Source organism: Ranitomeya imitator, chromosome 7, assembly GCF_032444005.1.
Source record: "Ranitomeya imitator isolate aRanImi1 chromosome 7, aRanImi1.pri, whole genome shotgun sequence".
NCBI lineage: Eukaryota > Metazoa > Chordata > Amphibia > Anura > Dendrobatidae > Ranitomeya > Ranitomeya imitator.
Window position 1 is genome coordinate 41,212,366 of NC_091288.1, and position 21,056 is coordinate 41,233,421.

General features: G+C 43.2%; 1 protein-coding gene across 1 annotated transcript in view; it reads left to right on the forward strand.

Moving 5' to 3' along the window:
* Positions 1 to 21,056, forward strand: part of MYO3B (myosin IIIB) — a 351,459-nt gene that overhangs the window by 42,104 nt on the left and 288,299 nt on the right. Inside the window, exons 6-7 of the mRNA XM_069733111.1 lie at positions 307 to 383; positions 10,037 to 10,182. Coding sequence (XP_069589212.1) covers positions 307 to 383; positions 10,037 to 10,182 — 223 coding nt within the window. The remainder of the gene's footprint in view (positions 1 to 306; positions 384 to 10,036; positions 10,183 to 21,056) is intronic.

Here is a 21,056-nt window from a genome sequence, read left to right on the forward strand (position 1 = left end):
TGTGAGCCCTTATACAGTAAATCCATAGGCAGAGAACTTCTTCTAGTCATATACTGTACAGAAACAAAACCTTTTGTGATTTGTGCCAAGGGAAAGAAAGATTTAGAGAGCGTTTTGTCAATGTGAAAGTTGACAAAGATCTAAAAAGTGCATGAATAATAATAATACTAATCTTTATTTATATAGCGCCAACATATTCCGCAGCGCTTGAATCTGTGTGCTACATCTGTTAGGTATTAGATGTGATAGCTGATACCATACTTATGACCTGGGATTCTCACTAATGTCTATTTCTGCTCATTACAGGAGTGTCGGCACAGCTCACCAGTGCTCGCCTGCGCAGGAACACCTCCGTGGGTACACCATTTTGGATGGCACCAGAGGTAGGATGATCTGTGTTACTGATCTCTGTTCCCAAAAGATCTGCACTTTCCATTGTTGTGGATTTTTTTTGTGTGTTCTGGATTAGCAAAACATGGTTTCTTCTTTATCCCAAAAAACTATACCCCATCCAGTGCAATTGTGATATTTCAAAGTGCGCATCACCTGAAATATAGCGGAAGTTCTAAAGGGATATTAAAGAGCACAAAAAGTATCACATATCCATTCCCTGTTATCATCTTAATTGTAAAGTGCTGCGGAATATGTTGGCGCTATATAAATAAAAATTATTATTATTTTATAATTATTATCATCATCACCTCCATAGACAATGAATGGAGAGGCTCATATGTGATTGACGATGCATTCATGTCCTCCTGACCGGAGAGCATCAGGGAGAACAGGAACCTCTATGGGACCCAATCCAATTAGGGCAGCACCTACCTCGTGGGTAGATTATTATTTTTGTACAGTGGAATGCCCCTTTAAGTGCCTTCTGACGGCAGATAATTGCAGAATGTTACCCAATTTTGTACTTTTTGTTTTTGTCTATTTTTGTATTCCTGTTCTTAGGAAACGTTCCTTGAGGTTTAATTGAATGTTTTCCTTCCTATTTACAGACCGTCTTTCTGACGTTCTTTACAATGTAGACTTTTTGGGTTCAACGCTGCCCTATTTACCGTCAAAAATTCCCATCTGAGTATTCTTTTAACGCGGCGTGTGCTTAGTGCATCAGATTATGTTGCAAGTGGATAATTGTAGGACATTACTGGAGTTCTCTCCTGCCACTCATCAGCCCTAATACTGACGTCTGAGGATGGCACCAGGGGATTCAAGGTCAGGTTCAGGTTAATAGCTTGCAGGCTGTTTACTTTTACTCACTATTTAGCTAAAATTACCTCCAATGATTCCGGCTGATTGTTCCGCAGTCAGATGCCATTTAAACAACTGAGCGCATACGATGGGGCGAAACTGTAAGTTTGTAAGTAAAGTTGTCCACTTTCAATCTGAAGTACTTTCATACTAATGTTCATGAGCTCAACAGGAAGTAGAAGTCCGGTGTTAGGTCTACTGGCCCATGAGAAAATCGCAATATTTATTTATGTATTTATTTTTTTTAATATAAATGGTATCATAGTGAATTGAAAAAATAAAAAATACACTCAAGTTTGCAATTCTGTGGGATAGAAGATAAATTCCCAACCGCTGGGGGTCCAACATCTTGATCTCCCACTGATCCTGAAGAGTCCCGTGTGAATGGAGTGGTGGTTATGTATGGCTCCATTCATTCTTAGGCTATAGTCCCACAATGAGTTTTTGATTAGTTTTTGACGTTGCAGATTTTATGCAGTATTTCTGCACCCATTTGGTAAATTAGGTTACTTGCATATTTTTTTTCACGTATTTTTATAATTTTTGGCTCGCGTTTTTGTATCTTGCTGGTATGTCATGTTTTAAATAGGTCTGTCTTGCTTTTGATACTTCCTGTTATTTGACTTTGGCAAAACTTTATTGATACAGTAACATGCGGATTACTTTCAGTTTTTTATCTGCTGATTTTCCGTATCGAATGCAATTTTATAGGTAAAAAACGCACATAAAACTCAGCGCACCTGCTAAAGAACTTGACATGTTGCAGATTTGAAACACACACCGCATGTCAGTTTATGCATCGTAGAAAAAATACAATGGGCAGGAGATTTCTATACATCCCATCCACTTTGCTGGAAAAGTAAGACACTGCATTTTTGATCCAGTGAAAATACACATCAAAATCTCATTGTCTACTGATTGGTTACCAAACAATAACAACTCTATTAATGTCATCATTCAGTAAAGGATGTAGCAGAGCTCTTTTCATTTAATTTATGATGTGGGGAAACGGGGGGTTGTCGGGTGCAAAGGTCCACTAGCCGGAACTGCATGGACCAGGGATCATCCCGCCTAACGCCCTCTCTCCCGTTAACGTGGGCATAACGCTACTCAGACAACACAGGGTGATGATGGTAAACAGTGTGGCAATGCTTTATTAAACCACAAAACAGGCAGATAACAGTCCCAGCACAGTACCCAAGATGGTGCACTTTGCAGAGTCTCACCCTTCCTCTGACCGTCGGGTTAATGGCAGATGTTATGTCAGAGCTCCCAGGGTCGCTACTCCACCTGTGGTATACACACAGAGAGAAGGTAACGACAAGTGTAGGAAGATGACAGTCCATTGAGTCCAAACAAGGTACAAGGCCAAGAGTCACGCCACCTGCCTTATTCAAACATCTCCATGGAGCCAGGCGACCAGCAGGTCCCAATCCTGGCTTTCTCCAAACGTATCCATGGTTCAGCTATGGTCAAAGGAGCAGATCTGCATTCTTCCATCCGGAGCTGAAAACCCATCGGTTGTTTCCTGTAGAATGATAGATCCGTGTCCCTCGTTATGGTGGCATGGTGGATTGGCTGCAGTCCTGTCTCTCGTTCGTTGGTTATCTTGCAGAATGTCTGGCTGTGTCGCTTTCTCTCAGTCTCTCTGTCTCTTGAGACTCTTTATACAGAGGCATGTGTAGCACCCCAGGAGTTCAGGTACCACAGTGATGTTGCCTTCCTCTCGGGGAGGGTAATGTCATGCCTGGAGACAGAAGGGATCCTTTTGGCAGGTAAGCTGTACATGCAATACTTTCTGACTCCAGGCCTGAAAGGGGAGCTCTAAACCTGGTTTTAGGGAGAGCTTCCCTCAATATACATCCTGGTCTGGAGGAGGATTTAGTTAGTTGGTCCAGGTAGACCAAGAGAGTTAGTCTGGCAGAGACAAGAGACAGGGAAGGAACACAGAGGAGTGATCAGACTCCAGGCCAGAAGGGGGAGCTCTAAACCTGGTTTGGGGTGAAGTCCCCTATAAATACATTCTGGTCTGGAGGGGGAGAGCTCAGTCAGATTCTGTCAGAGGACAGAGACGAAGGCAGACAGACATAGAGTGTCAGAAGGTCTGAAGCGGCCCTGTAGTCTGAGGTACTACAGCTCCTGGAAAGAAGAAACATAGAAGGAAAGAAGAACTTGTGGAAAGTGTGCAGGAGAGAGAAGGCACAGGAAAGTGACACCAGGGGAGCAGAGCAGTAATTTGGCTACCTCCCTGGCTAGCGCAGATTCTGGTAGCTGGAAGACCGAGGACGTGTCAGACTCTAAGGGACATAGCTGAAACCGGCAGGACAGCTGAACTGCAAGTTACCTGTCCGCATTTACACCCAGGAGGCACAGTGACACATAGAGCCTGGGTCGTGATAGAGACCCTATAAAAAGGCTTGAGTCACCTGTCATACGGGTTTGTGTCCTAACCTATATGAGGGACAGAGAAGAATTGTGAGGACCTTGCCAGAAGACATAGACAGCAAGGGATTACACCACCGCGCTTCAAGGAAGGCTTTTATCTCCACCCGGTAAAGGGGACTCTGGATTCGCTTCCAAGCCGGCCGGACCCTGTCTGTACCTGTGATCTGGTGCCCTGGACTGCGGTTGTCTGAGGCTACAGTAAACAGGGTAAAGACTGCAAACTTGTGTCCTTGTTCTTTACTGCACCATTCACCATCTGCATCTACACACAGGAGCCCTGGGGACCTACTTCACCTGTGGGAAGTTATACCATCAAGCTGCCATACCATCACCCCAGAGGACCCCTTCAAGCAGCGTCGGTCCCTACTGACAATACCACAGGTGGCGTTACGAACAAACTTTATTCCTAAAACCCCTTTAAAGACTCCCTTTAACATGGGCGCCCAGGGCCACGACCGAGTCGATGCCACCGGGTCGTCCCCCTGTAAGTTAACCGCACCCGGTGCCGAGAACCCCATGGCCCTGGCGGGTGACTCACAGACACTGTCCCAGGACAGGAGAGAACGATGACCTTGTTAGGACACCACAAGTAGCAAGGCACTGATAGACCAGCTCATAGTGGAAGGCTCCCAAACTGACCTGTCAAGGGGGTTTCCACCTGTCTTCAGGCTGCCTGGATTCCATCTACACCTGTTGCTAGTACCCTGGACTGTGGCCTGCTACCATCAGTAAACCAGGTAAAGACTGCAACCCCATGTCCGCCGTTTATTTACTAGCAACACACCATCCTTGCCCACTACACGGACCCCGCTTCACCTGTGGGAAGCGTCACCATCTTGCTGCAGAAACATCATCCCAGAGGACCCCTTTATGCAGCGTCGGTCACCTCTGACCGAGAACCACAGGTGGCGTCACGAATACAGACTTTATTAAACCCTTTAAAGACCTTTCCCCTTATTACTTGAGTGCCCTAGGCACGGACTGGGTCGCAGCCACCGTGACATCCCCTTTAAGTGCGACCGGACCCGGTATCGAGTACCCCAAGCCCTGGCGGGCTACTCACATGTAACCTATTTTTAGAACGACCCAGTGTCCTTCAGTCCAGCCTCACAGATAAGGAGAAGAATGGTAACGACCAAGTTGCCGTGTTTGATTATGTGATCTATTTACATAGATTTTCCTTCTATCCCTGCTGGCCCTGCTTCTGTCAGTCCCAGGGATTCCCAGCCAGGTCCCGCAGTACATCCGAGGTCCATTACTTCTTCCACACGTGTCTCCATGTCAATCTTCCTCTATACGAAAGGGGTTAAAGTGCACACCATAGCACCAGAATCAGGCCTCCGGCTCCGGATGTTTCAGGAGTAGATTCGCCCAGAGAATTTTAGTAAGGCCTCACACTGCCCAGGACAACGTGTACTATTCCTCGCTGTCCAGCCCTTGCTTCCTACACAAACTTGACTTTGGCCCTATCTGACTATTTATCAGGAAGTTCCCCACTGTCTTCCTACAAAGCCCATCTCACTATGGGCTAGTCACAAACATTAATTATTTTTTTACCCTAACTACATTTAGCTATTTTATACTACTTATCTTATGTACTAAGCCCTAAACTATACATCCCTATACTATCGGATCCTATACTGTACAGTATTAACATTACTGAACATTATACAGGCAAACATATTACACTTCACATGACACAATAGACATGCAAAATACAAAGGACATAATACACAGATCACTATTGGTGTCTTCAGGGCTAGGAACGCGACAGTCATTTTTCACCACCTTTGCCCCATTAGGGACATTTGGCAGCAGTTTTCACAAATAGATGCTAATTACTAAAATCTCCAATCAAAGAACGGAATGGAACTTATCACGGGCAGCACGGTGGCTCAGTGGTTAGCATTGCAGCCTTGCAGCGCTCGAGTCCTGGGTTCAAATCCCACCAAGGACAACATCTGCAAGAAGTTTGTATGTTCTCCCCGTGTTTGGGTGGGTTTCCTCCGGGTTCTCCAGTTTCCTCCCACACTCCAAAGACATACTGATGGGGAATTTAGATTGTGAGCCCCATCGGGGACAGCGATGATAATGTGTACAAACTGTAAAGCGCTGTGGAATATGTTAGCGCTATGTAAAAAAGATTATAATTATCAATAGATTCATGGTGCCTGATCCATCGACAGCATGAATTTTACCCTAGCTTCTCGATTGCAGTCAGGTATGCTTTACACTTAAACGTTGCAGCGTTTTTGAGAATCATAATGTGATTAGGGACCGTAGGGAGAGACGTGACTGGTCCGGTGGGTGCCGCATCTAGTCGCCTTCTTGCTGCCGTGCTCCAGTTCATTCAGGTCTCCCATGAGTGTACATAGGGAGAGTCCTGTCAATCAATTGCAGCAGGATGGTGAGAATTTGGCAGGGGATGTCATCGGACAAGTCAGGTTTGTCCCTACAGTCCCCAGAGTTTTTGTTCTAGCCATGTTTTGTCTGCAATGTTGCAGTGAAAAACATACAAACATGACCACAAACTGTGCAGCCGGGCTCTGATTCATACTGTCCGTGGTTCGGGCAACATGGATCTAATGTCAAATTCTCTTTAACTTTAATCAGGAAGAAGGACATCAGGAAATGGGTCCATTCTGCGTTTATCTGGGCGCAGATAATGTTTGCATACAGCCTTGCACATAAGTTTATCCCTATCGTCAAAAGCTATTAGTGTGATGTAGAAAGACCTCGTTATGTGCACTGGCTACGGTTTTAATCTCCTTCTCATTTGTGTACTGCACACATACCGTCCTCTCCGGTGGCGGTGTCTTATCGTTTCTATAGTTTTTCAAATATTCATTCCATCACGGAGATCATTAAAATGTAAATCGGATGTGTGTCACCCATAACAATGTCTATGCAAAAGAAATTATTACACTTGTGTTTCCTTGTCATTGCACCCATGAACAGAGGCTTCAAAATACCAAGGAATTTGACTCTACCCTTAGGAATGTCCTCTACGTCCCTCCAGTTTTCTTCTGACATGAATTTAATCACAGCTTTTTTAATGTATCAAATAAAGAGGGAATAAAATAGCTGTGGCAGCCGCTGACATGAATTCTGACTACTTAGAAAGCAAATTGATATGTGATATATAGTAAGCAAGACGAACTAGGAACTAGTATCAGGGGCTACAGGTACAACCTGTGCAACCGCACAGGGGCCCAAAGAAGTAAGGGGGCCACTACCACCTCCATAGCAGCAAGCAGCTTCTGTCACCGACACATTATAGGACCATAAAGGGCCCATATACTGCCCTTGTATAGGGGACTTCTTCTGTCTGTGTCCACTCCTGCTCAGTGTATATACACAAGCATATATATTCTACTGTATATATACTTTGTAACCAATATAAGTAACAGAATACTACCATACAATTCCAAATAATACATACATACAATGCCAACACAAAGAAACATAAGCCACTGCCAGAAGAGTCCTGCACTGGCATTCTCATAGAGAACACTGGAAAGCTCAGATAATTGTTCCTTTGTATAGGGGAGTTGAGGCTCCTAAATCACTTATTGGCATTGAAAGTTGTAGTCACTGCAGGGAAATTGAAAATCAGATGGTACCCACTCCGATGAATGAAAGGCTATGTAAAACATGGCAACAAAATGTCCTTCAAAGCAGAAGTAATTTTCTGCTCTATCTAATAAGGAGCGATATTGAGCAGGAGACCCTTTATTATAGCCAAATATATGATACTGTAAGGGGGTGACTGGGGCTGTCATATACCTCTCCCTTTCTAAGCAGTGTTTGTACCAAGTGTATAGTTTTATTGTATTTTTGTGACTGTATTAATATGTGGATCTGCATAGAGTTTCATAGGTACTAATATCCAAGAAGTATTAGCACAGGTACTAATATAATCTATTGTGATCAATGAATGTTATCCATGTATAGGAAAAGTCTAGGGATAAGTTTAGAGCATATAAAACATAGCATAGGACTTAGGGATTTAGTTGGGGGCACATTAGATGTAGGAAGTTAAGTGCATAGTGTTAGAAGGTAGTAACTGAAGTTCCCATCTCCAAGATCCTATCCCAATATATAGTAGGTGTAATAGTAATAATATTAGCATATATCTCCGATTATAAATGTAATATAGTTCTTCTGATTCTCTATGTCTCTTTCCTCGTGTGAAGGCCTTGCAGGACCTTAGGTATCTATGGTTACAACCACTAGCAACTTACCTGTGACTATATCAGTGGTCATAACCATGGATACCGTACCAAGGCTCCTGCAATGCCTGCACATGAGGAAAGAGACATAGTAAATCAGAAAAACTATAAACATTTCTAATTGGAAGTATTTTCTAATAATATTATTATTACACCTACTACATATTGGGATAGGATCTTGCACATAGGATTACCCCTTTAAATATGTGAAAGGTGACGTTTGCCCAGCAACAGACTGCTGGGGCAGACAGAAAGGAGAGAGTTGGTGAATGGTCCAGCCCAAAGTGGGAAGGGTTTGAGCCAGTAAAAGGCAATGACTTCCTGGTTTAGTCACTTAGTGAAGGAGTTCATTGGTGACAGTGGCAAGGGTGAGTTCAAGGTGCAGTGGGCTGAAGCACAGGATTAAGAAAAGGTTCTGGTAGTATGAGGTCGCACAAAACTCCCTACGCACATTCCTGTAATGTCCGGAGCCTAAGGCTCGAGTCGGGGGTTATTGAAAGCACCTACAACCCTACCCTTCCGTACAGTGGAAGATGGGTGTGAAACCATCTGAGGGAAATGTTGTGGAACTCGGGCATACTGCGGAGCCGGATTGGGAAACTTGGGGGCTGACAGGAGGATCAAGCGTAGTGGTAATTCGGGAGGGGTGAAATGTTATGCGTTGAGGAAGCAAGTGACGGAACGTGTTGTGCCCGATACTGCTGATATTAAAGATGGCGGTACTTGAACTGTTCTGTAAAGACGGAACTTGTTAAAACAAACTGTGTGTCCACTATTGGCTGTGCCTGGATCCGGGTTCATGGAGACAGAGGAGGCCGGCGGCCGAAAAGTGAGTGAACTGCACTGTACTTACAGCACACGGGAACTGGGACACCGGAAATTTGTAGGGTCCCTGGGTGTGGGAGAGCAACATCCCCTCACCCGTGACTACCGCCCTGCGCACTGTACAAGGCTTTGTTTCATATATAATACTGGTGATTCTTCATTTTGCAGAAAGGCCTTTGGGTCGTCTTAGGAGCCAGCAGTATGAAGTACCACCGCACTCACTTAGGCTAGGTTCACATTACGTTAGTGCAATCCATTTAGCGGATACGCTAACGGATTGCGCTAATGCAATGTCCAAAAAGGGATTGCGTTTGGCAATCCCGCTAGCGCAGATGCCCGATCTGCGCTAGCGAGGAATGGACCCTGAACGCTGCAAGCAGCGTTCGAGGTCCATCCGAAAATAACAGGACATCGCTAACGCATGCCAAAAATGGCATACGTTTGCGATGCGTTAGCGATCCGTTAGCTCACCCATTGACTGCAATGTGCTAACGGATCCGTTACATAGCGTTAATTGCGACAATTGCGCCATGTAACGGAGTCCGTTAGCGGACACCCACTAACGCAATGTGAACCTAGCCTTACGGATCCGTTACATAGCATTAATTGCAACATGTAACGGAGTCCGTTAGCAGACACCCACTAACGCAATGTGAACCTAGCCTAAGATATCAGCTCTCGGATATGTCATCACGCGAAACTAGAAATGTGGCCGTCCTCTCTATTTCCACATTCTAACTTATCAATAAAACATAAATCTTAACCGCCTATCTGAGGGCCTTGGTATTTCATGTTATTGTTTGGAGGGACGTCTACTGTTTCCGAGCTACGAATCCCAACCAGAATTTGGCAGATCTCTTACAATCTAGTGCCGGGAGCAATTACAACCTCTGCACCTTCAATAACCAATGTCTGCAGTCTTTGTAGGATAAAATAAATATTCTTTGTTCTATTGTTTATTGTGAATATAATACTCTATTATGTACACAGTTATATACTTGTATTTTCTATAATGCAAATATGTCTTATTTATCCCCTTTATTCCCCCATTTATGTAAAATCTGCCCTCAATAAAACTTATATAAACAGAAACTAGTAAAAATGGGAAATAAATCGATATATTCACAGCCGTCACCTATGCAGAAAAAATATTCGTTTTGGTAAAAAAAAAATTGGAAATTAAAATATGTGATCATTTTATGATCTATTAGGGGGCAACATTGTTTCCTAGGATCTTATGTTATTTAACGTTAACCGCATCCATTGATTTTTATCGATAGGTCATAGCTTGTGAGCAGCAGTATGATTACTCCTATGATGTCCGCTGTGATGTTTGGTCTCTTGGGATTACAGCCATCGAGCTGGCAGACGGAGATCCGCCTTTGTCGTCTATGCATCCAGTGAAAGCGCTTTTCAAGATCCCGAGGTAGGACGCTAGATGGCTGTCTTGATTCACTGGATGTTTAGTAACATTCAGAGAAAAAAAACAAATTTATGCACTGGAAAAAAAAAAAGAAAAAAAAAAGATACCAAAACAAAACAGATAGGGAGTAATAAATTGACATGTTGGTTGTGCGCATTTGTATGCCATTACCCATAAGCCTCTGCTGCAGTTTATCTATGCCTGACAATGGCGTGGAGCATCCGAGCGTATTATATCTCTTTTTTAGGTCTTAACAATTTCACAGTGAAAAAGAATTGTTCATTTTTAAATCCCATTATAAGGGGTTGCTTTTAATACACCATGATTTTTCATATACTCTTTTGGGGTCATATGTGGCTTGCAAATACCTTCCCTGGCGAATTAGTCATTAGCTTTGTAAATGGCGACTTTTAGCTTTGGATATCTTCCATTGAAATCAATGCACTCCTACAGACTTCAATGGGGGCTCCTGCGGTGAAAATGGACCCTTATACAACAGTACCGCCTGATTGCAGGAGCTCTCTCTGCAGTAGGGTCTTTTTTGCAATCAGCATTTACTTTGGAAACCCCCTGTCTAAACTGAGATTTCTAAAGCAAGAAGACATCTTTAGGTAATGAATTGCTTAAAAAATAGTATTATTAATTTCTTAAAAAAAGAAAATCAATGCAAAAGTTTTCGGATAATGGTTACAAATGAAGTCTACTTTAAATACAAAAAAATAAATCTGTATTTTTTTCTTATCTAAATCAGTGACGCGAATAATTTTAGTTGCCGTAAAGAAGAACAATGACAATATTTGAACTGAGCTCTTGTCACATTCATACAATTATGGTCGCCTTTCACATCTTTCCATGATTGCAATTTGCATTTCTGATTAGCTCAATTTATATGCAGATGAGCTTGTGCGTCACAATGTTATCTACTTTTACCCAGCCCGGGCTTCAATAACTCGCCAGCACGGAATAATGAATCAGACACAAGCAGCAGCGTATCTTGTTGCCTTTGGTTGAACGAAGAACAGGTCACAGCAATTACTGTAGCGCGGGGAGGGTCCAAATATCAAAGCTAAAACCCATATATTCTATCAGATGAATGGATGAAGGTGTTCAGAGACAGCGATCGCAGCAACGGGGAATAAAAAGATTAATAGGAAGATTAGGAGATATGAATAAATACATAATTGTGGGACTTCTTTATGATCTGCCTTTTAAATGGTTGCGTATTGATGGGTACAAAGCTTTGGAGCATTTACAATGATAATTGGCCTTTCTTAGATAGAAAATCATCTGCCGTAATTTACTTGGTGCTACATTGTAGCGACTGTGGGGGAATTTGTAATCTGGTGGGTCGCTTCTTGTGAAAAATAAAGGATTTAATCCTAGTAATAGCAAATGGTTGATGGGGTACCTGCCATGGACCGCTGCTTACCAGCATTCGTCGCACTCCTACCTGCCCCAGTGGTGGATAGAACACAAAAATGTTGACATATGGATATAGATTTATTTTTTAAATACGTTCATAGTTTCCTGATATTTAGATGTTCCAACTCAACGCTTGCATTATCCCGTGTAGGAAATCCTTGGATGATTTCATTTCTATGTTATCACTGCAACATTTATGATGATCTTTTAGAATAAAAAATGTAGGCACAGCTCAGAATTTGTAACTTTTTTTTTTTCTTTAACACACTTTGCTACTGTAAAGAGGAGGCGGGGACCCTCACGTGCCTCCTCTCACCTTTACACCGAGCACATCTGTAACATGCAGCACCCTGATGGTTCACTAATGTTTTATATGGTTATGTCATTTAGTAATGTCATTGTCATATGTTGTATCCTAAATGTGCATGTACTTGCATATATTTAGTTTAGGGACAAAATGAGTTAAACTGTTGGGAGGTGTTGGTGCAAAGCCTCTGAACTTAGGGAAGGGACTTCCTGCTCTTAGAGCAGAGCACCGGCAGGTTGCCCATGGCAGGACATGCACCATAGCAAGGACAGAGGATTCCCCGGTCTGGGAAAAGAAGCTGCCCAGCTTGATGGGCAGCGTGGACAGACACTGGCTCCGCGGGATCGACCCCAGGAGAAATAAGGGGTTAGGGACCAGGACGGGAGCTTGTGTTGTGCCGCCTTCTGAAGTCGCAGGAACAGAGCAGGAAATGTCTTGTTTGCACTGTGTTCAGTAAAAATTGGCCATTGGAATAGAACTTTGGCTTGTGGTGTGTTCTGAGATCTTGTCCCCTGCAACAGAAGTGAACATGTGCTGAAGGTAAATGACTGTACCGCAGGACTGGGATGCAACCTGCCTTTTCATGTGCAATGTGCCAGTGTGTTCACTAACTGTGACTTCGTAAACTCGCCCACGACTACCACCCAGTGCCACCTTGTAACACTACTATTTCATGAGCAATGGATGCCAAATAGGAAATGGCAAAGGGCTAATTTGGTTCTCACTACATACACTTTTTGGACTGTTTACTGGATATGTAAGGCTAGGTTCACGCAGTTTTTAGAAGCCGAAAAATTTTACCTATTTTTGCTTATCTGAAGTGATTTTGAAGATGCTTTTGAAGCCCCTTTTCACATATGGTGTTTTACAGCGGATTCCATGCGTCACTTCTTTTTTCTATATATAAGAAGATGGTCATCGATCTTGGAAACCAAATAGCGAAGAACGCAAAACCAGGTTCATCCAAAGAAGAAATCCTCCTGTCTTATAGAACCATTTATTGATAAACTTTCCAATTAACCTGTGATGCTGAGTCAGTTCTCACGGACAAGCAGTGAGATAGGGTAATCAGGAGGTCTGAGGTCAGATACCAGGAGGCCTTGTAGTACAGATACCAGGAGGCCTTGTAGTACAGAGGGGAAAGACAATGGCGTGGTCAAGTAACAGTCTGGGGTCAAATGCCAGGAAGGTATGTCAAGATAACGGGATAAGACAAACGGATAGTCAGAGGTCAAGTCCGGAGTCAAGTACCTGAGGTCAGAGAGCGTCAAGAACAAAAGGGATAACACATACAATTAGTCCCGGCAACAAGATCAGGGAATCATACACAGAGCAAAGCACACACCAAACAAAGCAACGCTATAGCTGCCAATGGTCTACTCATAGGTAGCCAGCTAAATAGCTAGCAAATAATTAGGTATGAGAGGCACCTCGAGGAACACCCGCAGGCCAGGCCAGATTGAGCAGCAGGGCTGTCAATCATAATACTTACAACCCAGCACGCTCCAGGTCCCATAGGGTGGCTGACCTGCCATTCACAGTGTTCCTAGACCACAGTGCATGATGAAACCATGACATAAACTTACATGTTTCTGTGACCATAGGCCCAGAATAATCAAATTGACTACCCCAGAATTTGGATGTAAATCACGATGAAATGTAGCAACATATTTCCGCAATGCAGAGTTGTGCAAAAAATTTTGAGATTTTTACCGTTTTCAATCCAGTTTCTCCAAGCTCCGCCAAAATGGGCATAACTGGGTTTGGACAGGGGCGCAGCAGGGATGTGACACCACAGCTCATCTAATTTATGACAAACTGTGGTGTTCCCTACTCCGGACATCTTACTCCAGTCCCTGATTAGTGGCAAGGCACATGCCACTTGTCAGACGCACCCGATTCATTAAAGAGGAGTGAGCCCTTTATGAATCAGGAGCGTCTGACTCCAAGACATCCCCTCATCAAGACTGGCAAAAAGATTCTCCAGTCTTGATGAAGAATAGGGCCTAAGTCCCCTTTATCAAGTTAAGAGAAATCTCTCTCTGTTAACTTGTTTTAGGGTACCTCGTTCCCCAAAACACGTTGTTTTATTGGAAAGTTTAACAATAAATGGTTCTATAAGACGAGATGATTTCTTAATCATTGAATGACTGTGCCATTTGGCTTCTCATTTCTTTACTATTGAGTTTTAAAGATCTGTGACCATTTTGTTCTATACGCGCCATCCTTGATGAGCTTAGCATTTAGAATCTAGAGGGATCAGAGTACCGGTGTAACAGGCCATAGTATACCCCAAGTCCAGACTATAGTGGTCTAGGCTTGGTTATACCCCGGGTATACTATGGCCTATGCCAATTTATTCTCCGGGGTATAAATTGGCCTTGACTATTTCATGCCCCCTCATGCCAGATTATACCTCCTTGATATCAGCAGTGTTGAGTGATATACACAAGAATTACATAATTTCTCAACATCTTATTGAGGGATCAGGTTTGTCAGGTAAGTTATGTGAGAAGATAACTGACTTAAATCTTAAAGGTCTAAACACATAGACTTTTATTACTTCAAGCACAAAAACTTCAATCAGTAAACATATTAGACTTTCACAGAGATATAATGAAGTAAAGAATCTACCGCACTTCTCAGTAGTTACACATTAAAAGCACCTGTGTGTCGGAGTATGATAGAAAGAGATCTGAACACTGTTCAACCAATCAGAGACAGGGTGAGAAAACCAGTGAATGATAAGATCCAGTTACAATTAAATTCTAAGGTAAAAGCACTTATGTCACTGGACAACAGTGTAATCTCAGATGTAACGACTGTTGTCCGTTACCAGTCACATTGTATTGTAAGATCAATCTTCATCATCTGATTAACAACATAATTACCTTCCCACTACGGGGAAGTCAGTTTTATGCTATAAAAAATGTCATCTAAAATCTATCTAATTTACAAAGGGCTCATAAAATAGAGGGGTATATTGTAGCCTGGAGGGGTATAGTTCGGCCTATGCTATTTTACACCCCCAGTACAGTTTGTTACATCGGTAGTAGTATGTACATGGGGAATTTTTATTAAAGGAGTTGCCAAGTCAGCAAAAACACTATTAACCTGTAGATTAACACTATAATAGAGTTTTTTTCACAACAGGTTCCCTTTAAGAAGAGAATAATTAGCAAATCGTCCCTACTCGTTCTACTTGTGTCATTGTAATTTTTACTATATGTAACTTTAAAACCTACATTGATAGATTAAAACCGGAATAGCAACAAAGCAGTAAATAAATAATTGCACCAGTGACAACAATTAAAATCCAGTAATTATGTTATACTCATGAATAAAATATAATTATGTGCGTTAGTTAATTGTGCATGAAAAAGGTTAAGCAAAGCTCTAACTGCTGCCGGAGAGTCCCAGGGACAGCACATTACAGTGACATTTGGGCAGATTTATCAAAACCTTCTAAAAAGACAACTTTCCTTGTTGCTCATAGCAGCCAATCACAGTGCAGCTTTCATTTTACCAGAGCTGTTTAAGAAATGGAAGCTGAGCTCTGATTGGTTGCTATAGGCAACAGTCTGTATTAAACCATTAAATGTGCTGCTATGCACATTTAATGGTTTAATCCCATGAAAACCGGTGACATCAGGCAACATTAATGAGATGTGTATAGTCAGCTTTATTCACGAGGGCTCCACTATTTCCAAAATCATCTCATATGTAATATTTTTCCTCTGTTCTCCAGAATCTGGCATTGTTTATTTTTGTATTTTCTGCCTCTCCATTCTTGAGATATAGCCCCCTTTTTTCTGTATAAAAATATAGTCTTATTAACCAAGAAGGTTTGATTCTCAAGAAAACATCCTTAGAGATTGGTGAAGGACCAGGCCCACTTGGCTAAACAAACTAGTTTCATCACCTGCTCAAGAATTAATTCCACCACCTATGCAATACTAAGGAAATCATAAAAACATGACCTGTTGGTGGGTCTTGAGGACTGGAGTTGAGAAACACTGGGCTAGAGGGTTTTACTTTTTTTTTTTTTTTTTTTTTAAAAGGGAGATCCTAGGCTGTAAACCCCCTACCCATTCATCAGCACTAATTTTCTTAATCTAGAAAATCGATCAAATGGTATACTAGACCAGTGTTTCTAAGCCATGTACCCCGTGCTAAAATATTCTATGTAAAAGTACCTCTCCTTCGATAACAACTCAACACTGACCCATTAAAAGCACCCTATGAGGACACCATGGAGTGTCCCCCTTTGTCGTACAAGTACTAGGTATAAAGCTTGCAGTCGGACACAGCCTCTGGAGTCTAGAGGGGGCCAAAGGGTCCAATTGGCTCATATGAAAAGAACAGTACTAACTCATGATAATTGGGGGCCATGTTGGAGATTTAAGGGTCCAATTGGCTTTAAGTTACTCCACTATCTCAGGTTGAGAGCCATGATACTACACAACTTAGCATCTGTATCAGGGCTCCATAATCATAGTACCCTTAATCTATAGGACACTATAGCATAAACTAGAATGAGACCGCTCGTTACTATAACTATAATGCATTAGCCAGTGCTTTATAGTAATCTAATAAGGATATACTGGTAAGTCAAGGGCTACCGAGCTGAGTGCAGCTTTAAAAGAATTGCCCGAACTCGGGTAATTTGTTTCCTTTTTTTTTTTCAAATGACTTTAATAGAGCAACTCATTAATATAATCAATAGTAACACAGACTTCATATTAGAATTGATTGTTGTAACAAAAACTATGCTAATGTCACATTATGGTTTTCAGTTACGAGATTGCAGCAAGAAAATTACAAGTTACGCTTGACAGCCTCACACAATGTACCCTTTAATCTCTATTTCTAAACCGTATCATTTGCCATATGACGTAAAAAAGAATCTAGGCTGAATCATAAAATAAGCTTCTTCCAGAGGTCACTGCGGATTAAAAATGCATTGCTTTTATGGGTTTCCTTCTCAATTTTACACCCATTACACATGATTTTCATCTATTCACGAATTACAATTATTGATGATCAAGCTGATCCCAGAGTCAGTCTGCAGTTGGATCTACATACTTTAATTAGTGCATATACCTGTATATCCAATACGCAATCCATAAAATGTGGCGCAGTAGTATTATTTATTTCCTATTGCTTATGTAGTATCAGCATATGCCACAGAACTTTATAAAAGTGAAATTTTAACCCCGCGCTTTCCAGTTCACCAAACAATTTTGCCCCTATCTACATAATGGGGAAAAAGTGAAAGGAAAAGTGTTGGAGGCAAATTGACAGCTGCCAGATGTGAACAAGGGGGACTTAAAGAATGAGAGCGATGGCGCCAAAGAGTATATACCGTACAGTTGCTAAGGTGGGGCCCCGACATGGGATACTCACCACACACGGGGATATGAACACATACACAAAATGCGCCACACACTACCACGTGCTTGAACACATATACTGTTATGGCTGGCAATCAGGCAACACAGCGTGCAGTAATCAGCGCACATACAGAGATCTGGCAATAACCAAAAACAATAGGACGAGCTCTGAGACGTGGAATCTCTGTAGACTGCAGTACCTGATCTATCCTCACACAACTATAAGCAGCAGTGGATTGCGCCTAACAACTACCTATGCAACTCGGCACTGCCTGAGGAGCTGACTAGCCTGAAGATAGAAATACAAGCCTGACTTACCTCAGAGAAATACCCCAAAGGAATAGGCAGCCCCCCACATATAATGACTGTTAGCAAGATGAAAAGACAAACGTAGGAATGAAATAGATTCAGCAAAGTGAGGCCCGATATTCTAGACAGAGCGAGGATAGCAAAGAGAACTATGCAGTCTACAAAAAACCCTAAAACGAAAACCACGCAAAGGGGCAAAAAGACCCACCGTGCCGAACTAACAGCACGGCGGTGCACCCCTCTGCTTCTCAGAGCTTCCAGCAAAAGACAATAGCAAGCTGGACAGAAAAAAACAGAAAACAAACTAGAAGCACTTAACTAGCAGAGCAGCAGGCCCAAGGAAAGATGCAGTAGCTCAGATCCAACACTGGAACATTGACAAGGAGCAAGGAAGACAGACTCAGGTGGAGCTAAATAGCAAGGCAGCCAACGAGCTCACCAAAACACCTGAGGGAGGAAGCCCAGAGACTGCAATACCACTTGTGACCACAGAAGTGAACTCAGCCACAGAATTCACAACAGTACCCCCCCCTTGAGGAGGGGTCACCGAACCCTCACCAGAACCCCCAGGCCGACCAGGATGAGCCACATGAAAGGCACGAACAAGATCTGGAGCATGGACATCAGAGGCAAAAACCCAGGAATTATCTTCCTGAGCATAACCCTTCCATTTGACCAGATACTGGAGTTTCCGTCTAGAGACACGAGAATCCAAAATCTTCTCCACAATATACTCCAATTCCCCCTCCACCAAAACAGGGGCAGGAGGCTCCACAGATGGAACCATAGGTGCCACGTATCTCCTCAACAACGACCTATGGAATACATTATGTATGGAAAAGGAGTCTGGGAGGGTCAGACGAAAAGACACCGGATTGAGAATCTCAGAAATCCTATACGGACCAATAAAACGAGGTTTAAATTTAGGAGAGGAAACCTTCATAGGAATATGACGAGAAGATAACCAAACCAAATCCCCAACACGAAGTCGGGGTCCCACACGGCGTCTGCGATTAGCGAAAAGCTGAGCCTTCTCCTGGGACAAGGTCAAATTGTCCACTACCTGAGTCCAGATCTGCTGCAACCTGTCCACCACAGAATCCACACCAGGACAGTCCGAAGACTCAACCTGTCCTGAAGAGAAACGAGGATGGAACCCAGAATTGCAGAAAAATGGAGAGACCAAGGTAGCCGAGCTGGCCCGATTATTAAGGGCGAACTCAGCCAACGGCAAAAATGACACCCAATCATCCTGGTCTGCGGAAACAAAACATCTCAGATATCTTTCCAAGGTCTGATTGGTTCGTTCGGTCTGGCCATTAGTCTGAGGATGGAAGGCCGAGGAGAAAGATAGGTCAATGCCCATCCTACCACAAAAGGCTCGCCAGAACCTCGAGACAAACTGGGAACCTCTGTCAGAAACAATATTCTCAGGAATGCCATGTAAACGAACCACATGCTGGAAGAACAAAGGCACCAAATCAGAGGAGGAAGGCAATTTAACCAAGGGCACCAGATGGACCATTTTAGAAAAGCGATCACAGACCACCCAAATGACCGACATTTTTTGAGAAACGGGAAGGTCAGAAATGAAATCCATCGAAATATGTGTCCAAGGCCTCTTCGGGACCGGCAAGGGCAAAAGCAACCCACTGGCACGTGAACAGCAGGGCTTAGCCCTAGCACAAATTCCACAGGACTGCACAAAAGCACGCACATCCCTTGACAGAGATGGCCACCAGAAGGATCTAGCAACCAACTCCCTGGTACCAAAGATTCCTGGATGACCGGCCAGCACCGAACAATGAAGTTCAGAGATAACTTTACTAGTCCACCTATCAGGGACGAACAGTTTCTCGGCCGGACAACGATCAGGTTTATTAGCCTGAAATTTCTGCAACACTCTCCGCAAATCAGGGGAGATGGCAGACACAATGACTCCTTCCTTGAGGATACTCGCCGGCTCAGATAACCCCGGAGAGTCGGGCACAAAACTCCTAGACAGAGCATCCGCCTTCACATTTTTAGAGCCCGGAAGGTATGAAATCACAAAATCAAAACGAGCAAAAAATAACGACCAACGGGCCTGTCTAGGATTCAAGCGCTTGGCAGACTCGAGATAAGTCAAGTTCTTATGATCAGTCAATACCACCACGCGATGCTTAGCACCCTCAAGCCAATGACGCCACTCCTCGAATGCCCACTTCATGGCCAGCAACTCTCGGTTGCCCACATCATAATTACGCTCAGCAGCAGAAAATTTCCTGGAAAAGAAAGCACATGGTTTGAACACTGAGCAACCAGAACCTCTCTGTGACAAAACCGCCCCTGCACCAATCTCAGAAGCATCAACCTCGACCTGGAACGGAAGAGAAACATCAGGTTGACACAACACAGGGGCACAGCAAAAACGACGCTTCAACTCCTGAAAAGCTTCCACGGCAGCAGAAGACCAATTAACCAAATCAGCACCCTTCTTGGTCAAATCGGTCAATGGTCTGGCAATGCTAGAAAAATTACAGATGAAGCGACGATAAAAATTAGCAAAGCCCAGGAATTTCTGCAGACTTTTTAGAGATGTCGGCTGAGTCCAATCCTGGATGGCCTGAACCTTAACCGGATCCATCTCGATAGTAGAAGGGGAAAAGATGAACCCCAAAAATGAAACTTTCTGCACACCGAAGAGACACTTTGATCCCTTCACGAACAAGGAATTAGCACGCAGTACCTGGAAAACCATTCTGACTTGCTTCACATGAGACTCCCAATCATCTGAGAAGATCAAAATGTCATCCAAGTAAACAATCAAGAATTTATCCAGATACTCACGGAAAATGTCATGCATAAAAGACTGAAAAACAGATGGAGCATTGGCAAGTCCGAACGGCATTACCAGATACTCAAAATGACCCTCGGGCGTATTAAATGCCGTTTTCCATTCATCTCCCTGCCTGATTCTCACCAGATTATACGCACCACGAAGATCAATCTTAGTAAACCAACTAGCCCCCTTAATCCGAGCAAACAAGTCAGAAATCAATGGCAAGGGATACTGAAACTTAACAGTGATCTTATTAAGAAGGCGGTAATCAATACACGGTCTTAGCGAACCATCCTTCTTGGCTACAAAAAAGAACCCTGCTCCCAATGGTGACGACGATGGGCGAATATGTCCCTTCTCCAGGGACTCCTTCACATAACTGCGCATAGCGGTGTGTTCAGGTACGGACAAATTAAATAAACGACCCTTAGGGAATTTACTACCAGGAATCAAATCGATAGCACAATCACAATTCCTATGCGGAGGTAGGGCATCAGACTTGGACTCTTCAAATACATCCTGAAAGTCCGACAAGAACTCTGGGATGTCAGAAGGAATGGATGACGAAATAGACAAAAATGGAACATCACCATGTACTCCCTGACAACCCCAGCTGGTTACCGAC